Source organism: Acomys russatus, chromosome 17 (assembly GCF_903995435.1).
Source record: "Acomys russatus chromosome 17, mAcoRus1.1, whole genome shotgun sequence".
Classification (NCBI taxonomy): Eukaryota; Metazoa; Chordata; class Mammalia; order Rodentia; family Muridae; genus Acomys; species Acomys russatus.
The window spans coordinates 59,274,159-59,293,414 of record NC_067153.1 but is presented as its reverse complement, the minus strand read 5'-3'; the positions used below and the strand labels follow the sequence as shown (position 1 = coordinate 59,293,414).

Below are 19,256 nucleotides of genomic sequence, written 5' to 3'. Positions count from 1 at the left end.
CTCTTAGCCAAAGCGCTGATAAGGGAAAAGAGGAAAGAGCAGTCTAAGTAGCCACAGCAATTGTCTCCCCTGGGCGGAACCGGAGGCCATTGAATTTCTCGTGTAATAAGGTTCTTTGAAGGGGCTGAGGATGTGGCTCGGCTAGTAGGGAGAGTCCTTGACTAGCGTGCATGCAGCTCCTGCATAAGTGGGGTGTGGCAGCTTTATTCCTGAAACCTCGGCACTCGAGAAGTATTCACAGGAGGAGCAGACCTTCGTTATCATCTGTGCCTATGTACTGAGTTTGAGGCCAGGCTGGGATACACAAGGCCCTGCTTCAAACAAACATACAAACAAACAAACAGCAACTACTACTAATTAATAATAATAATAATAATAATAATAATAATAATAAAAAACAAAAATCTAGCTGATCGAAAAGTAGGAGTTGGTGTGTGCTTGTTATCCCTAGCCCCTTGGAGGATGGCAAGTTCAAAGCCAGACTGTCTCAAGGAACACAAAAGATTTCAGCGATTGCTTATTGGCTGTCCCCAGTGCCCTCAGATTACACTAACTTGATACTGCTAAATGTTAAGACCACCAAATATTAGCGTTTACTACTATTTCACACTCCCCGAACACACGCATGTGTGTAACTTCTGTTTCTCAAGGCTTTCTTTCAGGCATGACGTATAGCTGGACCAATACCGAGTTCTGGTCCACGGACCAGGCAGACGTTGTTCTGGCTCTATTTACATATCATTCTCTGTGTATGGAAGACGCCAGAAATACCAAGGTTCTAGCTTTGCCGGTGAGCACTACGCTGATGGTCCTGACTGGGGCCCCCCCACCCCCCGGCCTGGACCACCCTTGCCAAGCTGGCGAAAGCATTTTAACACTCACTGATCTAACAGCTAAGGAGCCAGACTCTCCCATGATTCCCCCAGCAAAAGGCCGACTGGTCGTTGTAATACATATAGTTGAGTACACGGGGAATTTTGTTTTGAGGCAAATGTGGCCAACTGCCACCGTTAAGTGTGCTCTCATCACCGTTGTTTCCACAAAGTGGGGAATGCCAGCAAGTGCACTCCGGCAGCCGGTTTGCTTCTGCCCGGTACCTGCCAAGAAAACCAACACCTTCTACCACTGCGTAGGAGGCGAGGGGCGGCACGTCAAAACTGTTTGGCAAAGCGATTCTTTTATGTTTGCGCTTTTTTCCCCCCTGTACTACCCTTTGGGTATTTTCCATTGAACACTGAGCTGGCCCATCTTCACTCCTAAAGGCCTCCACCAAAGAAGTCGCCCTCGTCAGTCCCCTGGGGGCTCTAGGAAGGCCAGGTGGGTACACTGGGTGACTCCTCCTCTGCAGCAGCCGAGAGAAGGTGAGATGGCCTGAGCGAACGAGGACACGCTGTACTCCGGAGGAGCAGGGCCCGGGAAGCACATAATTGGCATAAACACGCTGTGGTGAGCCACCGCTCCAGCTCCGTTATTTTGTACATAAACCCTGGCCATTAGGTTCAACAAATGTTTATTAAACATCTGCGCTATATCAAACCACAGCTGAGGCCAAGGGCAACTACACAAAATACTCGATTACAGCTTTATAATTCCCGAGGACCTATTCGCCTGTCTCACCTGAGGCAACCTTGCAAAATCAAACTGCGTCTCTGTTACATCACACCCAGGCTGGACTCTGCAAGGCCGAGTTACTTATTAAAGGCCACACCGCCAAGAAGCAGAGAGCACTTGGAACCAAAAGCCAAGGATCTGATTCTTTACTCAATGGTGCATCTTACCATATTACTGTATTTTTATACGACACTACTTGGCATTTAATTACTGAGTGTCTCCAGACCCATGGTGCATGCCACGAGAGAGATACATCTCCCTTTACTTTATAAACCTTTATTGTTAATGTCATGAAGTTAAGGTTGCTTAATCCTCTCTTTTTGTCATTTGTCCCCGAGACACTATCTCATGAAGCAGGCTGACTGACTTCAAACTTGCTACATAGCCCAGGCTAGTCATGAGCAACAAATCTTCTTCTTCACACCTCCTAAGAATTGGGACCAAAAGCCCGTGTCACTATGCCCCGCATCGTCACTTAATTCTGAAATCACTTTTCACCTCTGGCCACACTTGTTTCTCCCAAACTCTGTTTTTACGTACATACACTTCATTTGTTGAATCAGATATTTTGTCAACTAAATGAATAAGAACGGAAGTTTTGCCTCTCTCTGAGCAAGCGTTCCGGCTCTCGGTCACCTCTGGCTCGCAGTTGCACTCTCTATACCGTGTCCCTGTCGACATTTATTTCTAATCACACTAAAGATTCCTAGAAGAGAGCAACCACATTACGGTTCTGGGAGTGTGGCCAAGACTAACAATATTTGCTGAATGGAATTTAAATCATGGCTGGCCCTGCTACTCCCTAAATGGGAAACATTAGCACTAATGGTTAAGCTTGAAACTGGGGTAAGAAAGACCAGGGTGAGAGAGCGGCTCTACCTCCGATCTTGTTCGCCAACGAGGCCTCATAGCTCTTGTTAGAAAATGGGGGTTTCAATAGCTACTTCCTAGGGTCCTTGTAGCTATTCAGTGTACAGGGTACGAAGGAAGTGTTGCCTGGACCGCGTGCCCTTGCTATGACCACTTCCTGTGACCTCTCCAGGGAGGCCCTTCTCCAAGGGAACATGATGGCATACTTCACTTCCACAAATGGAAAGGTCAGAGTTCCACAGCAAATCACCCGTGGCGCACTGGCCACAAAAGCCTGAGTTTGCTGAAAGTAACATATGGCACGCCACGGTCATGCTGGCTGTGTGACCCCGAGGCTTCTCTCTCCCTCTCTCAGTGCTAGCCGGCTTCCCTTGTGTTAATGTTAGCCGGTGAGTGATCTTCCTTCCAATCAGATGCCACTTTGAATAATCACATTTGCCTTCATAAGGCAGTGGTAATGAGTGCTACAGGAAATCCTCAAAACGGGGAGTGTGTGATGTTATCAGCACGCATCAGAATGACAGCGGCCACCCCAGTGTTGAGGACACAATAGCATTTAGGAATTAAATTAGGTGGTCCCCTTCAGGCTAGTAATGGGCAAAATGAAAATCAGACCCCTACCATTTATGCTCCAGACCCTAAGAGGTAATCATAATAATTATGAGCATCGGTTCAGCACACTGAATTTTTAAAGAATGCGTTTTTGTTGTTGTGTGCACACTGTGTTTCTGTGTGCCTATGTTTGCAGTGTGTTTACGCATGCATACACTGGTGGGGACCAGGGGTGGATGCCAAATGTCTTCCATCGTTCTCTACCTTTTTCTCCCCGTTGAGACAGGCTCTCTGACCGAGCCAGGAGCTTGCAGTTTCACTTAGACTGGCTGGCCGGTGAGCCTCTGGGATCCGACTACCTCTGGGGAGTGCCTGGGTTACAGGCATGTGGGTCTAGTTTTGTATGTGAGTTGTGCACACTTGAATTCATGTCCTCATTCTCGAGCAGAAAACTCTTCACCCACTGAGCCATGTCCTCTGCCCCACAGGTTTTGAGAAGCAAATTCTTACTGGGGCATTCCATCTCCAAGGCTGAATTTGGAACAGGAAAGAAAAGGGGCATAGTGATCGATGCACTCCTAAACATTCACCATTTGGAAGGCAGAGACAAGAAGATGGCCAGTGTGAGGCCTGCCTGGGTTACCAGAAACCAAAGGAGAAGAAGGAAGAGAAGGAGTGGGAGGAGGAGCAGGAGGAGGAAAAGGAGAGGAGGGAGAAAAGAAGAGGAGGAAAAGGAAAGGAGGAAGAGGAGGAGCAGGAGGAAGGAAAGGGGAGAAGGAACAGGAGGAGCAGGAGGAAAGAAAGGGGAGGAGGAAGAGGAGGAGGAAAAGGGAGGAGGAAAAGGAGGAGCAGGAGGACAGAAAGGGGAGGAAGAAGAGGAGGAGCAGGAGGAGGAAAAGGGGAGGAGGAACAGGAGGAGGGGAAGAAGAGGAGGAACAGGAGGAGCAGGAGGAGGGAAAGGAGAGGAGGAGCAGGAGGAGGGAAAGGGGAGAAGGAAGAGGAGAAGGAAGAGGGAAAGGAGCAGGAGGAGGAGGAGGGAAAGGAGAGGAGGAAGAGGAGGAACAGGAGGAGGGAAAGGGGAGGAGCAGGAGGAGGGAAAGGGAGGAGGAGCAGGATTCTGCTTCTCTACCTTCCCTCTCTCTGCAGTAAGCACCCAGCATTTTCACAATTAGGGAAAAGGTCCTTAATTATTATTATTTTCATTTCCCATTGAAAAACAAATTGTGGTGTGAGGCAGGGGAGCATGGGGCCCTCCCAAAGGCCAGCCTTGGGAGGACTCAGTGTTCTGTGGTGAAATTCAACAAAAGATGGTGAGTCCTGAACTGGACCTGGGAACGCAGACTATTGACCCCTAAAGAACCTGTTTCCATTGTGTGCATCGTTTCCACCACACTGGTGTGGCTGTCAGATCCTTCACAGCCACTGTGATGCTCACACTAACTGCCTGGCACACTGTAGGTGCTTAGTAAACGTTTGCCAAACGAACAACTGCAGCGCCAACATTGGTGGCAGTTGCTCCCTCCACCCCCACTCACAGGGGCGACTTCACTGCCTGCTTGTGAAGGCCAGGAGGGCCTGGCTCTCTGGAACTCAGGTGGGTGATCACTAAATGTGAGCCACCACTAACCAGAAACTCTAACTAGCTAGGACTCTCTGTTGTATTTTTCTCACCATAAAAGCATTGTAGGAAGGTCTTAAAAACCACTGGTGGTGTAGGAAAATAATTTATTTACATAATCTACACGTAATACATAATTCATATCTATCTATCTATAATTTCTTTTACAAGAATCAGAATTGTACCATTCTGTAATTTTGATGTCATCAAATAGTACCCGTCCATATTATTTTACATGGCAATATAGCGGGGCTTCTTAAACTTTTCCCACTCATTACCCGTTGTTGCCCTATAAATTTTCACAAGACAACTGCTGTATGTATGTATATATGTATGTATGTATGCATGATAGGCATACAAATTAAAAACATGCTGAAATAAAAAATTGATTTTCAAAAAAGTTTTGGTATGTAATTTTACTATTTATTGGAGATGACACCAAGGTAGCATCACAATGCAATAAAGGTGGTTGCTTATTTTTATAGAAAGGATTAGATCTTGGGGCTGGAGGGATGGTTCATTGGTAAAGACGACTATGTATGTAATGCTCTTGCGGAGGACCAGAGCTCAGTGCTCAGTTCCCAGTAGTCGGGTTGGATGGCTCACAACTGTCTGTAATTCTATCACCGGGGCATCCAATGCCCTCTTCTGGCCTCGAGGGTACGTGTGCTCCATCCCTCCTGCCACTTGCACACAATTTAAAAACTAATTCAATCTTCAAATCATGGAAGGTATTTGACACTGAAAAACACTGTAACAGAACATTGTCAGTGTTCTTTTTTCTGAGTTGATTGACATTTTGATTTTATAATCACCAATAATGTTAACAACCTAACATAATTATGTAACACAAAATGGCAGAAGCACGTTTAGGCTATTTCAGAAATTCTATCCTGACCCTAAGTCAATTTTTTGCTTAATTATTTTTTTATGAAGTGCTAGCTGGCAACTCAAACAATAATACTTTAAAAAACAAACTAACACAACATAATCCAAACGCAGTGATTTGGTGTCTGCATGCTGAGGAACCACGGCAGGAGAACATTAAATGTTTTCGTTTTTCATAATTAGACAACTCTGCTTCCGTATGAGCAGGAGCCTCACGCATGCAGTGAAAACATTGCCGTCTGTAGTGTACTATAGCATGAAACACAAGCTGGGGTGTTCTGGGCAGCGTCCGCATGGCACGACTGCATGTGTGCACGCCGCGGGGTCAGGCCAGAGCTGCAGTGACGTCACCTAAGGCAGCACAGGTGAGCACGGCCAGACACTCCTCAGGCTCACCGTGTACTTAGCTCTGAATTAAGTGGTTGTGGTTGTGGTTGTGGAGTGTTCAGAAACCAACCCTGACATTCAGTTCTCCGCCCTGAGTCACAACCCACAGTTCAAGAGGCAAATCAATACGGTCTGACCCCAGATGTCAGCAACACTACTTTGTCTACTCACGCGCCTGCTGCATTAAGAACCTGCCCCTTTCTTTTCTGTTAGAAAAGGTGCTGCAATGAACATGTGACATGCAACCGTAGCTGAACGCCTGAGCCAAGTCTGCCGACACACCTGCAAGGCCAACGCTCCCAGGTCTCAGGCAGAAGGCTGTGGAGTTGGGGACCTGTGTGAGCTACAGAGCGAGACACCCCCTAATGGCCCGAGCTACATACCTAGACCTTGTTTTAAAAAGAAAGAAAGAAAGAAAAAAAGAAAGAATAAAACTTCAAGGCGGGCGTGGTGGCGCACGCCTTTAATCCCAGCACTCGGGAGGCAGAGGCAGGCGGATCGCTGTGAGTTCGAGGCCAGCCTGGTCTACAAAGTGAGTCCAGGATGGCCAAGGCTACACAGAGAAACCCTGTCTCGAAAAACCAGAAAGAAAGAAAGAAAGAAAGAAAGAAAGAAAGAAAGAAAGAAAACCCAAAAGAAAAAAACCTCAACTAACTCACCAAATAATTAAATAATTACATACTCGATAAAGCAACCTGTCAACGGGGAAGAACTGCTTTTGTTGACAGACACCAAGTACCCCAGAGCCGGAGAAGGCACGCGCTTAGTGCAATAGTAATGGAGCCAAGTGAAAAGTTATGCCTGAACCTGATCCAACTAGTTAGTACCTCCTGTTTACCAGTCAGTGTCCCAAGCTTGGGCAACAGTGGACTGATCTTCAACCTCATAGTTCTAGTGGGGGGCGGGGCGGGGTTCTGTAATCACACAACGGTCCAACACTTTTAGAGTTCAAAACTCTGAAGAGATGGGACTGTAGCCCCTCCCCACTTCAAGTTCAAGTACAGCTCATCCAATTATGTGGGGATTTTTAACAGGCTGGACCCAGTGCCGCTCAAACCTTGGAGAGGGTCAGTGAGCAGCAGCACACACTGAAGGCTGCGTACTGCAGGACCCCAGCTGCGCACACCTGGCGAGAAAAGGCAAATCCCCAGAGATGGCCAGTGGGACAGGGCTTGACAGGGCTGTTGTGAAGAAATGTCTGACAGGAAGTAACTTAAGGGAAAGGCTCCTTGGCTTACAGTTCAAGGCTGCACAAGCCTGTGCGTTGGAGAGGCACCATGGCAGGAGTGTGGGTGTGAGGTGGCTGGCCATATTGCACGCACAGACAGGAAGCAGGCAGTGGGCAGGCAGGGGACCAGGCTGAGAAAGCACAGGGCCCACCTCCAGCAAGCCACTTTCTCCAGCTAAACCCCACTACAAGGCCTACACCAAGGCGCGGACCAGCTGTTCAAACACATGAGCATTTCAGGTTCAAACTTCAGAAGAGAGGAACCAGTTCAAGGACTTAACAGGTAGTGGCTGGATAGTGATGCTCGGTGCTCAACTACGAGCTTGCAACTTAAAATGCTTAAAACGGCGGCTTTCTCTCTCCATTGACAACATGAAGGCCAGTGGGTGAAGGTTACTTCAGAGCTGACCACTCTGGGCTCTCCCTGGGGATGGGGGTGGGGGGAGGTGGTCCCCGCACCCACTTCCAGTCAAGTGGAGCATGCTAAAAGCAAGCCATGGGGCGACCTTCAGGAAAAGTCATCTCCAAGAGTGAGAGTCATGGGACAGAGTGCTGCCACCTCCCTAGCAGACATTGGACCACGTACACAAAGCAGCAGGGGCCGGCCAAGACCAGGAAAGGCTGCCAAAGTCCGGTGTACTTCTGGAGGTGGTAGGCAAAGCCAGCATTTCCTCCAGGTCAACCCTTGAGTAAAACCCCTGTTGTAGCAGTAAAACAGAGGGGTATTAGGGGTATCAGATAACCAAGCTAACCGGATGGGAGGAAGAACAGGGTTCCGAGCCAGCTCTGGCAGGCTAGCTAGCTGGCTTCCCTGAAGACCCTCTTCCTGGGGGAAATCTGCGCAAGGCACTGTAGCCTATCGCGCATTCTGATTTCAAGTGCAGCCGATTATAACAAGCTTCACTGTGGGTACAAAACGGTTTCTAAAAAGCCTCCACCTGTTCCAGAAAAGGGCCCACGCCATAGACCGTGAGCTAGATTTGAAGTAACCAATGAAAACAGCAGTTTTATCTTTGCAGCTATGAGAGGAGTTAGCCCCCACCCCCAACCAGGGCGAAAGTGCAAGGTGAACGTGTAAGCACGAGAACGAAGAGAGAACAGGGGACGCCCATCGGCTAGCAGACCCTCACCAAAGTGCAAGACGACGACGACGACGACGACGACGACGACGACGACGACGACGACGACGACGACAACACCTGCAAAGTCCACAGCAGCAACAGCAGCAGGGGCGAACTGAACAAACAAACCAAAGCTGAACAGGTGGCGCTCAGAGAGTGACCACTCCGCTGAGAGAGCATCAGGTGGGCAAGTGTCTGATTGGCTCCCTGGTTGCACATGCGCAGAGTGTGGGTCTTCATTGGCTCAACTTGTGATGGCTCAAAGAATGAACCAATCATCATAGAAATGCCTTCCGGCCTGCTTTAGTTTCCGTCATCCTATAAAAAGCCCCTAGACAAACAGTTCAGTGGGCTTCTCTCTCTCATGGAGCCTCTCTCGAACTCTGCTTTCTGCAACAGATCTTTAATCGTCTACTTGGAGCTGCATCTCCATAATAAAAAGTTCGCTCCTAAGAGCACCCTTCCTGCCTGTGCTTGTCAAATTAACTGGAAAACAACGAAAAGGCAGGCATGCTGGGCAAGCCTGCGAGGGATTTTTGAGAAGACCCAGCCGGAATGCCGGCAACGCCTCCTCACGAAGGAGGTCTGGAAACTAAGAAGCTTTGCCTTTTGCCTGCTGGCCCTTGCTTTCAATGGCAATGTCATCTACCCCACTGCTGCCACCAGTGCTGCTCTATTCCCTTGCTAATATCAGAACCCAACTTCTGCAGGCTTCCAGCGTGGACTGAAGACCGGAGGAACAGGGAATCCTCTAAGCTTCAGTACCAGGCTGGATGCTCAGGCATCCAACCTCACACACTACTCAGTTGCCAGGTTTTCAGCCTCCGCAGTGTGAAGACAGCTAATGACAGACTACTAAGACAGAAGCATAAACCAAACTAGTAAATCCCAAATGTACATATATTCAAGGTATCAGTTCTGTGTGTGTGTGTGTGTGTGTGTGTGTGTGTCCCATATATATTCATTGTATTAGTTCTGTTCCCCTAGAGAAGTCTTGCCCCTGATCCCTAATTCTTCAATTTTTAAAACATATAACCTGAGAAATTGAAAACCACAGAACAACAAGAAGCCCAGACCACATCTCAGTCACTGCCTCCAGCCAGGAGCGGCTTCTGCGGCCAGGAAGGTGCAGCATGGTCACAGCCATCTCAGCACACAAGATTCCAAATCAAAGCCATGTGGGAAGCCACTTCCTACTATCCACTGAAGTCATTACCAAATGGTCAAAAAATATCAGTAGAACATACCACTCGGACGAGACCAGAGGCAACAGCCATCTGTCCTACTTTAACGCCTGGGACGGCGCTTAGCCATATCTGCCTTGGTACTCATTCCAAAGTGGAGGAGGAAGCCTCTCAACTTAAAACTCTTCGAGACCATTCCAACACATCCCGTTTTCAAACAATTTGTGGAGTACAGCTGTTTATCACCTGGGTCATGGGACAGTCTCGGTGACCCTTGAGTGAAATAATGTATGCGAACACAGCTCAGCGGGGCACATAAGGGCACACGCGCACACAGCTCATACCTTCACTGAATGCTTTGCGGCCGGGTCAGTCACAAGGGATAAAAGTGCTGTGCAGAGTAATTTGCAAAAACTGGAGAGGGGGACAGTAGAGAATATAGTTACAAAGGGAAATGGAAGCATTTGGTGGCTTTCAGGCGCGGCTGGATGCAGGACTCTAAAGCTTTCAGGCAGGAGTCATGAAGTGTAAAGGCTAAGAACCATCACCACTTAGAATCTGACCCCCTGGGCTGGAGAGATGGCTCAGTGGTTAAGAGCACCACCTGCTCTTCCAAAGGTCCTGAGTTCAATTCCCAGCAACCACATGGTGACTCATAACCATCTGTAATGTGATATGGCGCCCTCTTCTGGCTTGCATGTCCTCCTGCAAGCAGAGCACTGTATACCTAATAATAAATAAATCTTAAAAAAAAAAAAAAAAAAGAAAAAAGAATCTGCCCCCTGTACCACCGCGACTAAGACAGAGTAAAACAGTTGCCTTCAGAGAACTCTCCGTACAGTAGAGAGGGGGTGCTGTGGTTTGGATATGATTCTCGAGTGTGTCCCCCTGCCCCTCCCACCGCAAAATTTCATGTAATAGAAGCCTGACCACCCGGGACTGTTAGGGTGGGTGGGACTTTTAGGAGGCGGGGCCTAATCAAACCATTAATTCATGGAGGCTTCCTCACTCTTGGAAGGGATTGTCACGGGTCTGAAGGGGCCACAGGTGCTAAAGCTGTTAGAAGATGAACAAACCTGGCTCCTGAACCTGTACGGCATGCTGTGCCACCGTGGGGTCACTTCCTCCGTCACCCTGCTACCACCACTCCATTTACCAAGCTGTGAGTGGCATGAGGTGTTCACGAGAGGGGACAACCGAGGGGAGAGATATGACTTTGGGCATCCAACCTCTGTAATGGTGAGCTCAATTACATGACTTTGGAAAAAGCACCCTGCTTGGGGTATTTTGTTATAGCAAAGAGAAGATGGATTAAGGTGGGATCTGTTAGAAGATGAAGGTTAAAGGATGCCTGGAGAAAAATTATCTTCCACAAAACAAGCCACAACTTTTTGCCATTATTAAAGTTCAGCCCTCTCAACTCCATGCTAGCACACACACCCACACAACTTTCACACCTCTCTTTCCTCTGACGTATGTGCGGGGGCGGGGGGGTGTGTGGCCCAAAGGTCAGGTATCAGATTGACCTGCCTGTGAGTTTGGGTACACCTAGATTATGCTGTGAGCAATGGCAGCCCTCGGCTGTAGCATCACTTCCTATCTCCGTTTCTCAAAAACACCCATTTTTTTTTTTTTAATATTGCGATAAACAGCCTTCCTGATTTCCTTCTAATAGGATGTTAACAAAATACTGGGAACCCCAGTCACTTACTGGTCATTTAAATAGTACTTTGATTTGCATTTCTATGTTACCATTCAACTTTGTGGCCATGAAGGCTTTGAAACCAAGTTTGGTTTGTTTTTTGTTTGTTTGTTTGTTGTTTTTGTTTGAGAAGCCAGGGGGCGGGGTGTGGTCTAACAGAAAAGCTCAACCTATTTCTATTTCTCCCGGGAAGTGATCCAGGTGCCCTTTGGGCACACGTGGCTGGATGCTTACAGTGGAAGTCAATCTTGACTGAAAGTGAAACTAACATGAATCGTGTTGCCCTCCCTTAGAAACACAGAGCTATTCTGGAACCAGAAACACAACACACTGGTCCCTCACATCCAAGCCACTCACTCACTCGGGGAGTTTTCACTAAATGTAAGGGTGCCCTGTGGGGTGAGACAATCATTTTAGTTTTTAAGTACTATAACCAGTCATGTGCTAGGCTTCCACGGTCTTCCCCAATTTTGCATGCCTTTCTTTGGTCCCCTGTCCCTTCTACTGCAGTTAGCATGGTTTGTAGGGGCAGTAATTTCTTTCTTTTAATCCGTATACAACAGCCAAATGGATCATTTGGCTCAGTCAAATCCCATCGTTTAAGCCTTAAACAAAAATTGATTTTTAATCGCAAAGCTCAACAGCCTCAAGCTCTCTGCCTCATTTTCACACGGCCTTGTCCAGCTTGTGTCTTTCCCAGCATGCTAGCTCAGTCTACAGGAGCCTGGTGGGCTGCATGGCCTCTAGGGGACAAGTCCTTCTGCGTAGCCACCCCTGCTGATTAACCCTAGTCCTGGAGCCTGCCAGCAAGACTCTGGATTTTTGTTTGTTTGGTTTTTTTTTTTTTTTTTTTTTTTTTTAAGGCTAATGCTCTTATCTTTGCACTCCAGCCGGAAGGTCTACTGAGCCTTCTTTCCTGCCCCTTCGCTTCTAGAATTGGGCCCGGTGCCTCGGGCCGCCTTCTCAGAGTTAGAAAAAGGGCTCGAACTTTCCCAGGGAACCGAGGGGCGTCCCCGCGGCGCCTTCTCACCCCTCCCCCCCAAAGCCCCGGTGATGCCGGAGGGTACGCGCTGCGGCCCTAGCTCCTGTCTTCCTCCTCCTCCTCCACCTCCTCCAAACCCGGGCGGGGACCCCAGCAAGCACCCGGTGCACAGCGCCCGCCAGGCCCTTCGCCCCAGCCCCTAAGCCAGGCTCTGAGGGCGGGGTGGGGTGCCACCTGCGGGCCACCACGCGCGTGCTCTGGCGCGCAGGGCTCCCCGGCAGACTGGGCGGCTCCCTACCGGGCTGGGCGGCTCCCCCGCGGGTGCGGGGCGAGGGGCGCGGGGCCTGGGGGTGCAGAGTCGCAGGCCTCGCTGCGGTCCCACCCGGCCGAGAGGCGGCGCGGAGCCCGCACCGGGCCGCCTCTGCGATTGGCTGCGCCCCCCTCTCCTGCTCCGCCCGCCGCGGCGCCCCAGGAGCGAGGACGCGGGGACCCGCCTCCCGCCCGCTCCCGACCCCGGGCGCGCGGGATAAAAGGCGGGCGGCGGGCGCGGGAGCCCGGGCCCTGCAGCCTGCGAGCGCCACCGGCGGGCCGGGTTCACCCGCCGCCCACCCCGCTCCTGGCGCGGCCGAGCTCCGGTGATACCTGCAGCCGCCGAGCGAGAGAGCCGGGGACACCACCGCGCCGCCGCCGCCTCGAAACTCGCCAAAGTTGAGAGGCTGCCGCCCACCGGGAGCAGGAGGGAAAGTGCGAGCGCGCGGGGCACGAACCGACAGACGGACGCGCAGACCTTCGGAGCGCACCGCCGTCGGCGGCCTCTCCCGAACCGCTGCGGCTTCCCAGCGCTGTGAGTGGTCGGCTAGACCGACGGCTGGCTAAGTATTTCCGTTCAATTGTTTATGGGATGCGATTGTGTATTTTGTGTGTGTGTCGGTGGAGGAAGTTAAGGCAGAATGCATCCTTAAAAAAAATTTGAGCTTCTGATAGTGAGACGGTTGCATTGAGAGAAGAAGGTACCTGGGGAATTTACTGAGTTGGAGTAACCTAGGGAAAAATGCATTTAACAGGTTCTTAAAAAAAAAAAAAAAGACCTTCCTTGTTGAAAATGAAAAGAAACCCATTACAAAAGTTAATTGGAACGAAAGTAACTACAGAAGGGTTAACTAGTGGCAGTTAACTTGTACATTCCTCTCTCTCTCTTTTTTTAAAATATTGTGACTAGATTGGTGGGAGGCTGAACTGGTGAGAAGCGACTGGAAGAGACTCAGGCGACCATAATGTCGTTAAGGTTCCACACACTGCCCACCCTGCCAGGAGCTGTCAGACCGGGTTGCAGAGAGCTGCTGTGTTTGTTGGTCATCGCCGTGATGGTGAGCCCTAGTGCCTCAGGGATGTGCCCCACTGCTTGCATCTGCGCCACCGACGTTGTCAGCTGCACCAACAAAAACCTGTCAAAGGTGCCTGGGAGCCTCTTCAGACTGATCCGAAGACTGGATCTGAGCTATAACAGGATCGGACTTCTAGAAGCCGACTGGATCCCGGTGTCGTTCGTCAAGCTGAGCACCCTGATTATCCGGCAGAACAACATCACCAGCATCTCCACTGGCAGCTTCTCGTCTCTTCCAAATTTAAAGTGTCTTGACCTGTCATCCAACAGGCTGAAGTCGGTGAAGAGTGGCACGTTCCAAGGGCTGGAGCTTCTGGAAGTGCTGCTGCTTTACAACAACCATATGTCATCTCTGGACCCGGCAGCGTTCGGAGGGCTCTCCCGCTTGCAGAAACTCTACTTGAGTGGCAACTCCCTCACGCAGTTTCCTATGGATTTGTACGTTGGGAGGTTCAAGCTGGCCGATCTGACATTTTTAGATGTTTCCTATAACCGAATTCCTTCCATACCAGTGCACCATATAAACTTAGTGCCGAGCAAACAGCTCAGGGGCATCTACCTCCACGGGAACCCGTTCGTCTGTGACTGCGCGCTGCACTCACTGCTAACCTTCTGGTACCGTCGGCACTTTAGCTCAGTGATGGATTTTAAGGATGACTACACCTGTCGCCTGTGGTTGGACTCCAGGCACTCCCACCAGCTGTCCCTGCTCCAGGACAGTTTTCTGAACTGTTCTTACAGCGTCATCAATGGCTCCTTCCACGCGCTCGGCTTTATTCACGAGGCTCAGGTTGGGGAAAGGACGGTTGTCCACTGTGACAGCAAGGCTGGGAACGGGAATACCGACTTCGTGTGGGTTGGTCCCGACAACAGACTGCTAGAGCCAGACAAAGACACGGGGAACTTCCGTGTGTTCTACAACGGAAGTCTGGTCATCGAGAACCCTGGTTTTGAGGATGCTGGGGTTTATTCCTGTATTGCGATGAATAGGCAGCGTCTGTTAAATGAAACTGTGGATATCATGATAAATGTGAGCAATTTCACCATAAACAGATCCCACGCCCATGAGGCATTTAACACGGCTTTTACCACCCTCGCTGCCTGCGTGGCCAGTATAGTCCTGGTACTGTTGTATCTGTACCTGACACCGTGCCCGTGCAAATGTAGAGCCAAGCGACATAAAAATATGCTTCAGAACCAAAGCAGTGCCCGTGCCCACTCATCCATTCTTAGTCCCGGCCTTACTAGCGATGGCTCTGCTGAGGAACCGAAGGCAGGTAAAAGAGTGGTGTTTTTGGAGCCCCTGAAGGATGCCGCAGCTGGACAGAATGGAAAAGTCAAGCTTTTCCCCAGTGAGACCGTTATAGCCGAGGGCATCCTAAAGTCCACAAGGGCAAAATCTGACTCAGACTCAGCAAATTCTGTGTTCTCAGACACGCCCTTTGTGGCATCCACTTAGCTGTGTTTGTTCCCTGCGTTTGTCTGGTGTCATGATCTAATCTCTCCCTGTTTAACTTTGTGTGGTCCACAAAATGAATAGCAGGACAGAGACTGTTTTGTCTTCTGAGATGAAAACCAAATGGTGTCTTTTAAGATGGTTGCTAGGAAGTGAAGCAAAGCCCACTGGTTGCTCACTGTGCTGGGGGAAAGATGGGGTTGGTTTTGAGAGTTTTAAGTTCTGGAGAGCAGCGTCTTAGCCTTCAGCGTCGCTGGTGATGATTTCAAAGCTGGCCTGAAGGCAGTAGGACCGGCCACTATCCCTTTATTCGGATATGGTAAAGGAAAAACAAGGCTACACGTTAGTATTCTGTAAAAACAGACCCTGTTAACTTACTAGAACCAAAGTTGAGATTTCCTTCTTTCTTTCTTTCTTTCTTTTTTGTAAAGAAAAAAACAATAGTGGCTTCTTTCACTTTTAAAAGATGTAGACAGCAAGAATTGGTCGTTTATAAAGCATAAAGTTAGCATAGAGGTTTTCAGCCAAAATCATCATTGCAGACCGGAATGGACAAACTCTAATACTGTCCACAGGGCTACGCCACATTGTGTGTAGCACAAAGCAAGTAGTTTGCAGGAAGGCTTAGTTGTTTAGCCATCTTCCTTCTTCTGTATTCTATATGCTGTACCCTGGTACAAAAAGATCTCACTGGAAAAAAAAAAAAAAACTCAAAGGTGTCATCACTGTTTGTTGCCACGAATTTGTATGTGTCAGTACTAAAATGTCTGAGTGGCTCCCTAGAGCTTTGTTGTAGCCGGCTCAAGTTTGTCCGTCTGCTTGTGTGTATGTAAAATCTTAAGTTATGTGACCTGCTAAGTAGACCCTCCAACAGACTGTGCTTTTAGACACTTGAATCAGTGTAAATACATATACTTTGCAACTGGACGCCTTAGTTGCCTACTCACAAATGCAATTCAAAATGTTTTATGTGACTAGATTGTACAGAAAATGTCTCTTCAAATTCTTGTTATTGCAATAGGGACTTTTATCTTCTACTTGGGGGGAGGAAAACACCAGCTTTAATTTGTTGTGATCAGATTTTTTTTTTTTTTTTTTACTCTGTATCATAGTTTACTCTGATACCGTGCATCCCAGCCAGATTTGGAAGACAGTTACATTCTAGTTTTAGTACAAGTGAGTGCGCCTGGGAGACCTGATTACTCTCATATCTGCCAAGAGATAACCGTGTGCCTCTCTGGCACCGAAACCGAGGGCTTAGACCAATTGATGCTTCAAGTTCCTCCCCGTATTAGAATCTGGTTTCCTGGTAACGCCAGCACAGAGTCACATGGTCTTCTGACCCTGTACCATATATGAGGGAATATGGAGTTGGGGTTAAGATGGCTAACAGAGCACTCTAGCTCACAGGCGCTTGAATGAGGGAGGCTTGGAGAGGGTCATGAGTTGCCCATGAGGCCCCATCAGTGAGTGGATGACAGGAGCAAAGGAAAACGCAGACTCAGCGTGCTCCCTGGAGTAGATAAGGGGCCCAAAAGAGTGGTTACCTAAACACCCACGGCTCCGGAGAAGGAATAAAACCAGCCAGAAGGGTAGCTGGAATGAACAGGCATCTTCCTAGGGGATGTTTGGGCGCTGTCAACAGTGGCACCCTATGGAGGCATAGGTGAGGATGGAGGGTTGATTGTGACAGGGATAACTCACTGGGAGCACAATTGGTAATAATGGACGTGTGGCAGCTCTTCTCTGGCAGGGAGTGCAGCAGACGGGTTGGCGGGGAGTTAAGGAGCAAGTGGTCAGAAGGCCCCTCCCCCAGGGACTAGGATGCAGAACTGGGGCTCGGTATTGTGAGCGTCATTGCACAGTGTTTAAAATGACCGCATGGCTTCTTAAATCCCTCACCCTGTAGACAGACTCCTTCCCAGCCACGTTACCAGCCAACGTTTCATTGATGTACGGAGCTGGTATGGCTACAGGGACCATCTTCTTTTCTCCTCCTCCTTCGTATTTAGAGAAACCCAAACTCAGGAGATGCTATGATTAATTAGGATCACAGCAGCCTCGGAGGTAAGGGCATGCCTGTGCTGCCTCTAGGGTGTGATGGGGCTGGTACCACTCTGGCAGTGTAATTAAAGAGGGTTCCTAAATTGCATCTTGTCTGGATGGATGGGACCCCTAAGGCCTTCCAGCTTCTGTTCCCTAGGAAATAAGTGTTTGGCTTGGCAGAGAAATGGGGGGTAGTACTGGGAGTGAGGCCGTGATGACGTACAACCACAGCTGCTTCTAGTACCCAGATGCCAGGTTATGGCTGGATGGACTTGGGTAGAAATCAAGATACTTTTAAACAGAATAAAATAGCAAGCATCCTGAGTTGTCAGAACTCTTGTTTTCGAGCAAACGTAGGAACCAAAACGATGGTGATAAATCCCGGCACTGAATGTGTGGAGTGGGATTCTAAGTGCCTCGGAGTACCAGTCTCTAAGCAGGAGCCTGATCTCATGTCTTTTAAGCATAGGAACAAAAGTGATGTGTGCTTTGTAAGTTTACATCACTCAAAACTTTTATATAATTTTCTTTCTAAGCAATAACCTGGGCTTATGCAGCCGGGTTATTCTCTTAAGCCAGTGGGAGAGATGGGAATTCAAGGAGAAATCTGGGAACAGTCTCAGGTGTGACCTTCCTTCTTTTCCTTTTTCAAAGATTTACTTTTATTATTTCAGTGTGTGTGTGTGTGTGTGTGTGTGTGTGTGTGTGTACCTATGTAAGTACCTGTGTGAGCCCCTGGAGTTGGAGTTACAGGAGTTGTAAGCTGGAAACTGAACTCTTGACCTCTGTAAAAGCATTGCATGCTTTTAACCATTGAGCCATCTCGCTAGCCCCGACGAGAAGTTTCTGTGGGTTTAGAGTATTTTACTGACAGGGAGATTCAAGGTTCACTCATTTCTATATGCATATAAAATAGTTGTAATTTTCATTTAAAAATTTCAGAGGTGCAGGGGTGGGGATTCAGTAGGTAAGAAGTCAAGCCTCATGACCTGGGTTAGGATTCCCCAGAACCCAGGTAAAGAATTACATTTCACAGCCAAGCATTAGTAATTCCAGAACCTTGCTATGGAGAGATGAGAGGTAGAGACAGGAGATTCTCCAGAAGCTGGGAGGTATAGGGCAGGCAAACAGGTACAGGGCAGGCAAACATACCAAAGGCCAGCATGAAAAGGTTGTCCTCTGACTTACTTCTACACACCACTGTGGCGTGCATGCACCCGTTGTGCCTCCCCACACACAAGTGTGCACACACAAGAATACAAACACACACAAGTACACATACACACAGAAACACACAAGTACACACAAACAAGTGCACACACATACAAACACAAGTGCATAAGCATACACAAAAACAAATACACCACAAGTGCACACACAAGGACACAGACAAGTGCGTACACACACAAGCACACACACACAAAGACTAACATCCCAAAAAGATGGCCTAAAAGACTTGAGTCCTCCTGGCTCAGCTTCTGTGTTACACTTCTCTGCTGCCCCAGACACGGTTCAATATTTAATTTTGAGTTTTGCTTGATGAAACATAGAAAAATGAAACTTATTTTCCAAATAAGCGTTTCTCCCAAATCATTAATTAGAAAAAGAATAGGTGAAATGTATGAGGGTAGAGCAGGCAGAGAGGCTGGAGAATCCTTCCGAGTCTTGCTAAGAGAGGATCCAGTCTGCATCCTTGGGACCACCATGTCCTTTGCCACAGCTGCTGCCGATCCCTGCTGCCTTCCGGGGTCACGTGACTTGGGGAGAGGCTAAGCAGTAGGCCCTAAGCCAGGCTTCTCCATAGACTCTTAGGGGAAAGTAAGATTAGCAAGAGTTTCTGATTCTCCTAAGCAGAGATTAACCTGAGAAGTTCAGGATGGAGCCTGCCAATCATATTTAAAATGTTTCACTACCATATGATTCTCATTCTCCCTGACTTGATAAAACACATGCTAAGCTGGACCAGAGCAGATTTCATGTGTCCGGGCCCTGTCAAAATAGTGTTGCTTGTTAATGGATTTATTAATAAAAAAGAAAAAAAAAATCTTAGTTCCTTAAAATAGACTATTTTCTTCTAAACCAAGATGTTGGTACGGGGACTCTAAATGGGCCTGTGAGTAAAGCTAGAACTCATGGCTTGGCTTTTTGTAAATTATGAAGTCTAAAATTACTTTGATATGGCAAAGCATCTGATTCTTTCGTTTTTAAGCTATTTTTAGTCTGGAAG

The 19,256-nt window shown here is 48.5% G+C and overlaps 1 protein-coding gene across 2 annotated transcripts; it reads left to right on the top strand.

Moving 5' to 3' along the window:
* The first annotated feature begins 12,690 nt into the window (after nucleotides 1–12,690).
* Nucleotides 12,691–15,420, top strand: Amigo2 (adhesion molecule with Ig like domain 2). 2 transcript variants are annotated; one of them, XM_051160269.1, is made up of 2 exons: nucleotides 12,691–13,019; nucleotides 13,363–15,420. In XM_051160269.1, exon 2 carries the CDS (start codon nucleotides 13,418–13,420, stop codon nucleotides 14,984–14,986), a length of 1,569 nt encoding a protein of 522 aa, XP_051016226.1. In that variant the 5' UTR covers nucleotides 12,691–13,019; nucleotides 13,363–13,417; the 3' UTR covers nucleotides 14,987–15,420. The 2 variants fall into 2 exon arrangements, with proteins under 2 accessions (XP_051016226.1, XP_051016225.1); XM_051160268.1 differs by having other exon boundaries at nucleotides 12,692–12,987.
* The last annotated feature ends 3,836 nt before the right edge of the window (nucleotides 15,421–19,256 follow it).

Coding starts and splice junctions, on each gene's coding strand:
- Amigo2 (XM_051160269.1), top strand. CDS start 13,418: ATGTCGTTAAGGTTCCACACACTGCCCACCCTGCCAGGAGCTGTCAGA.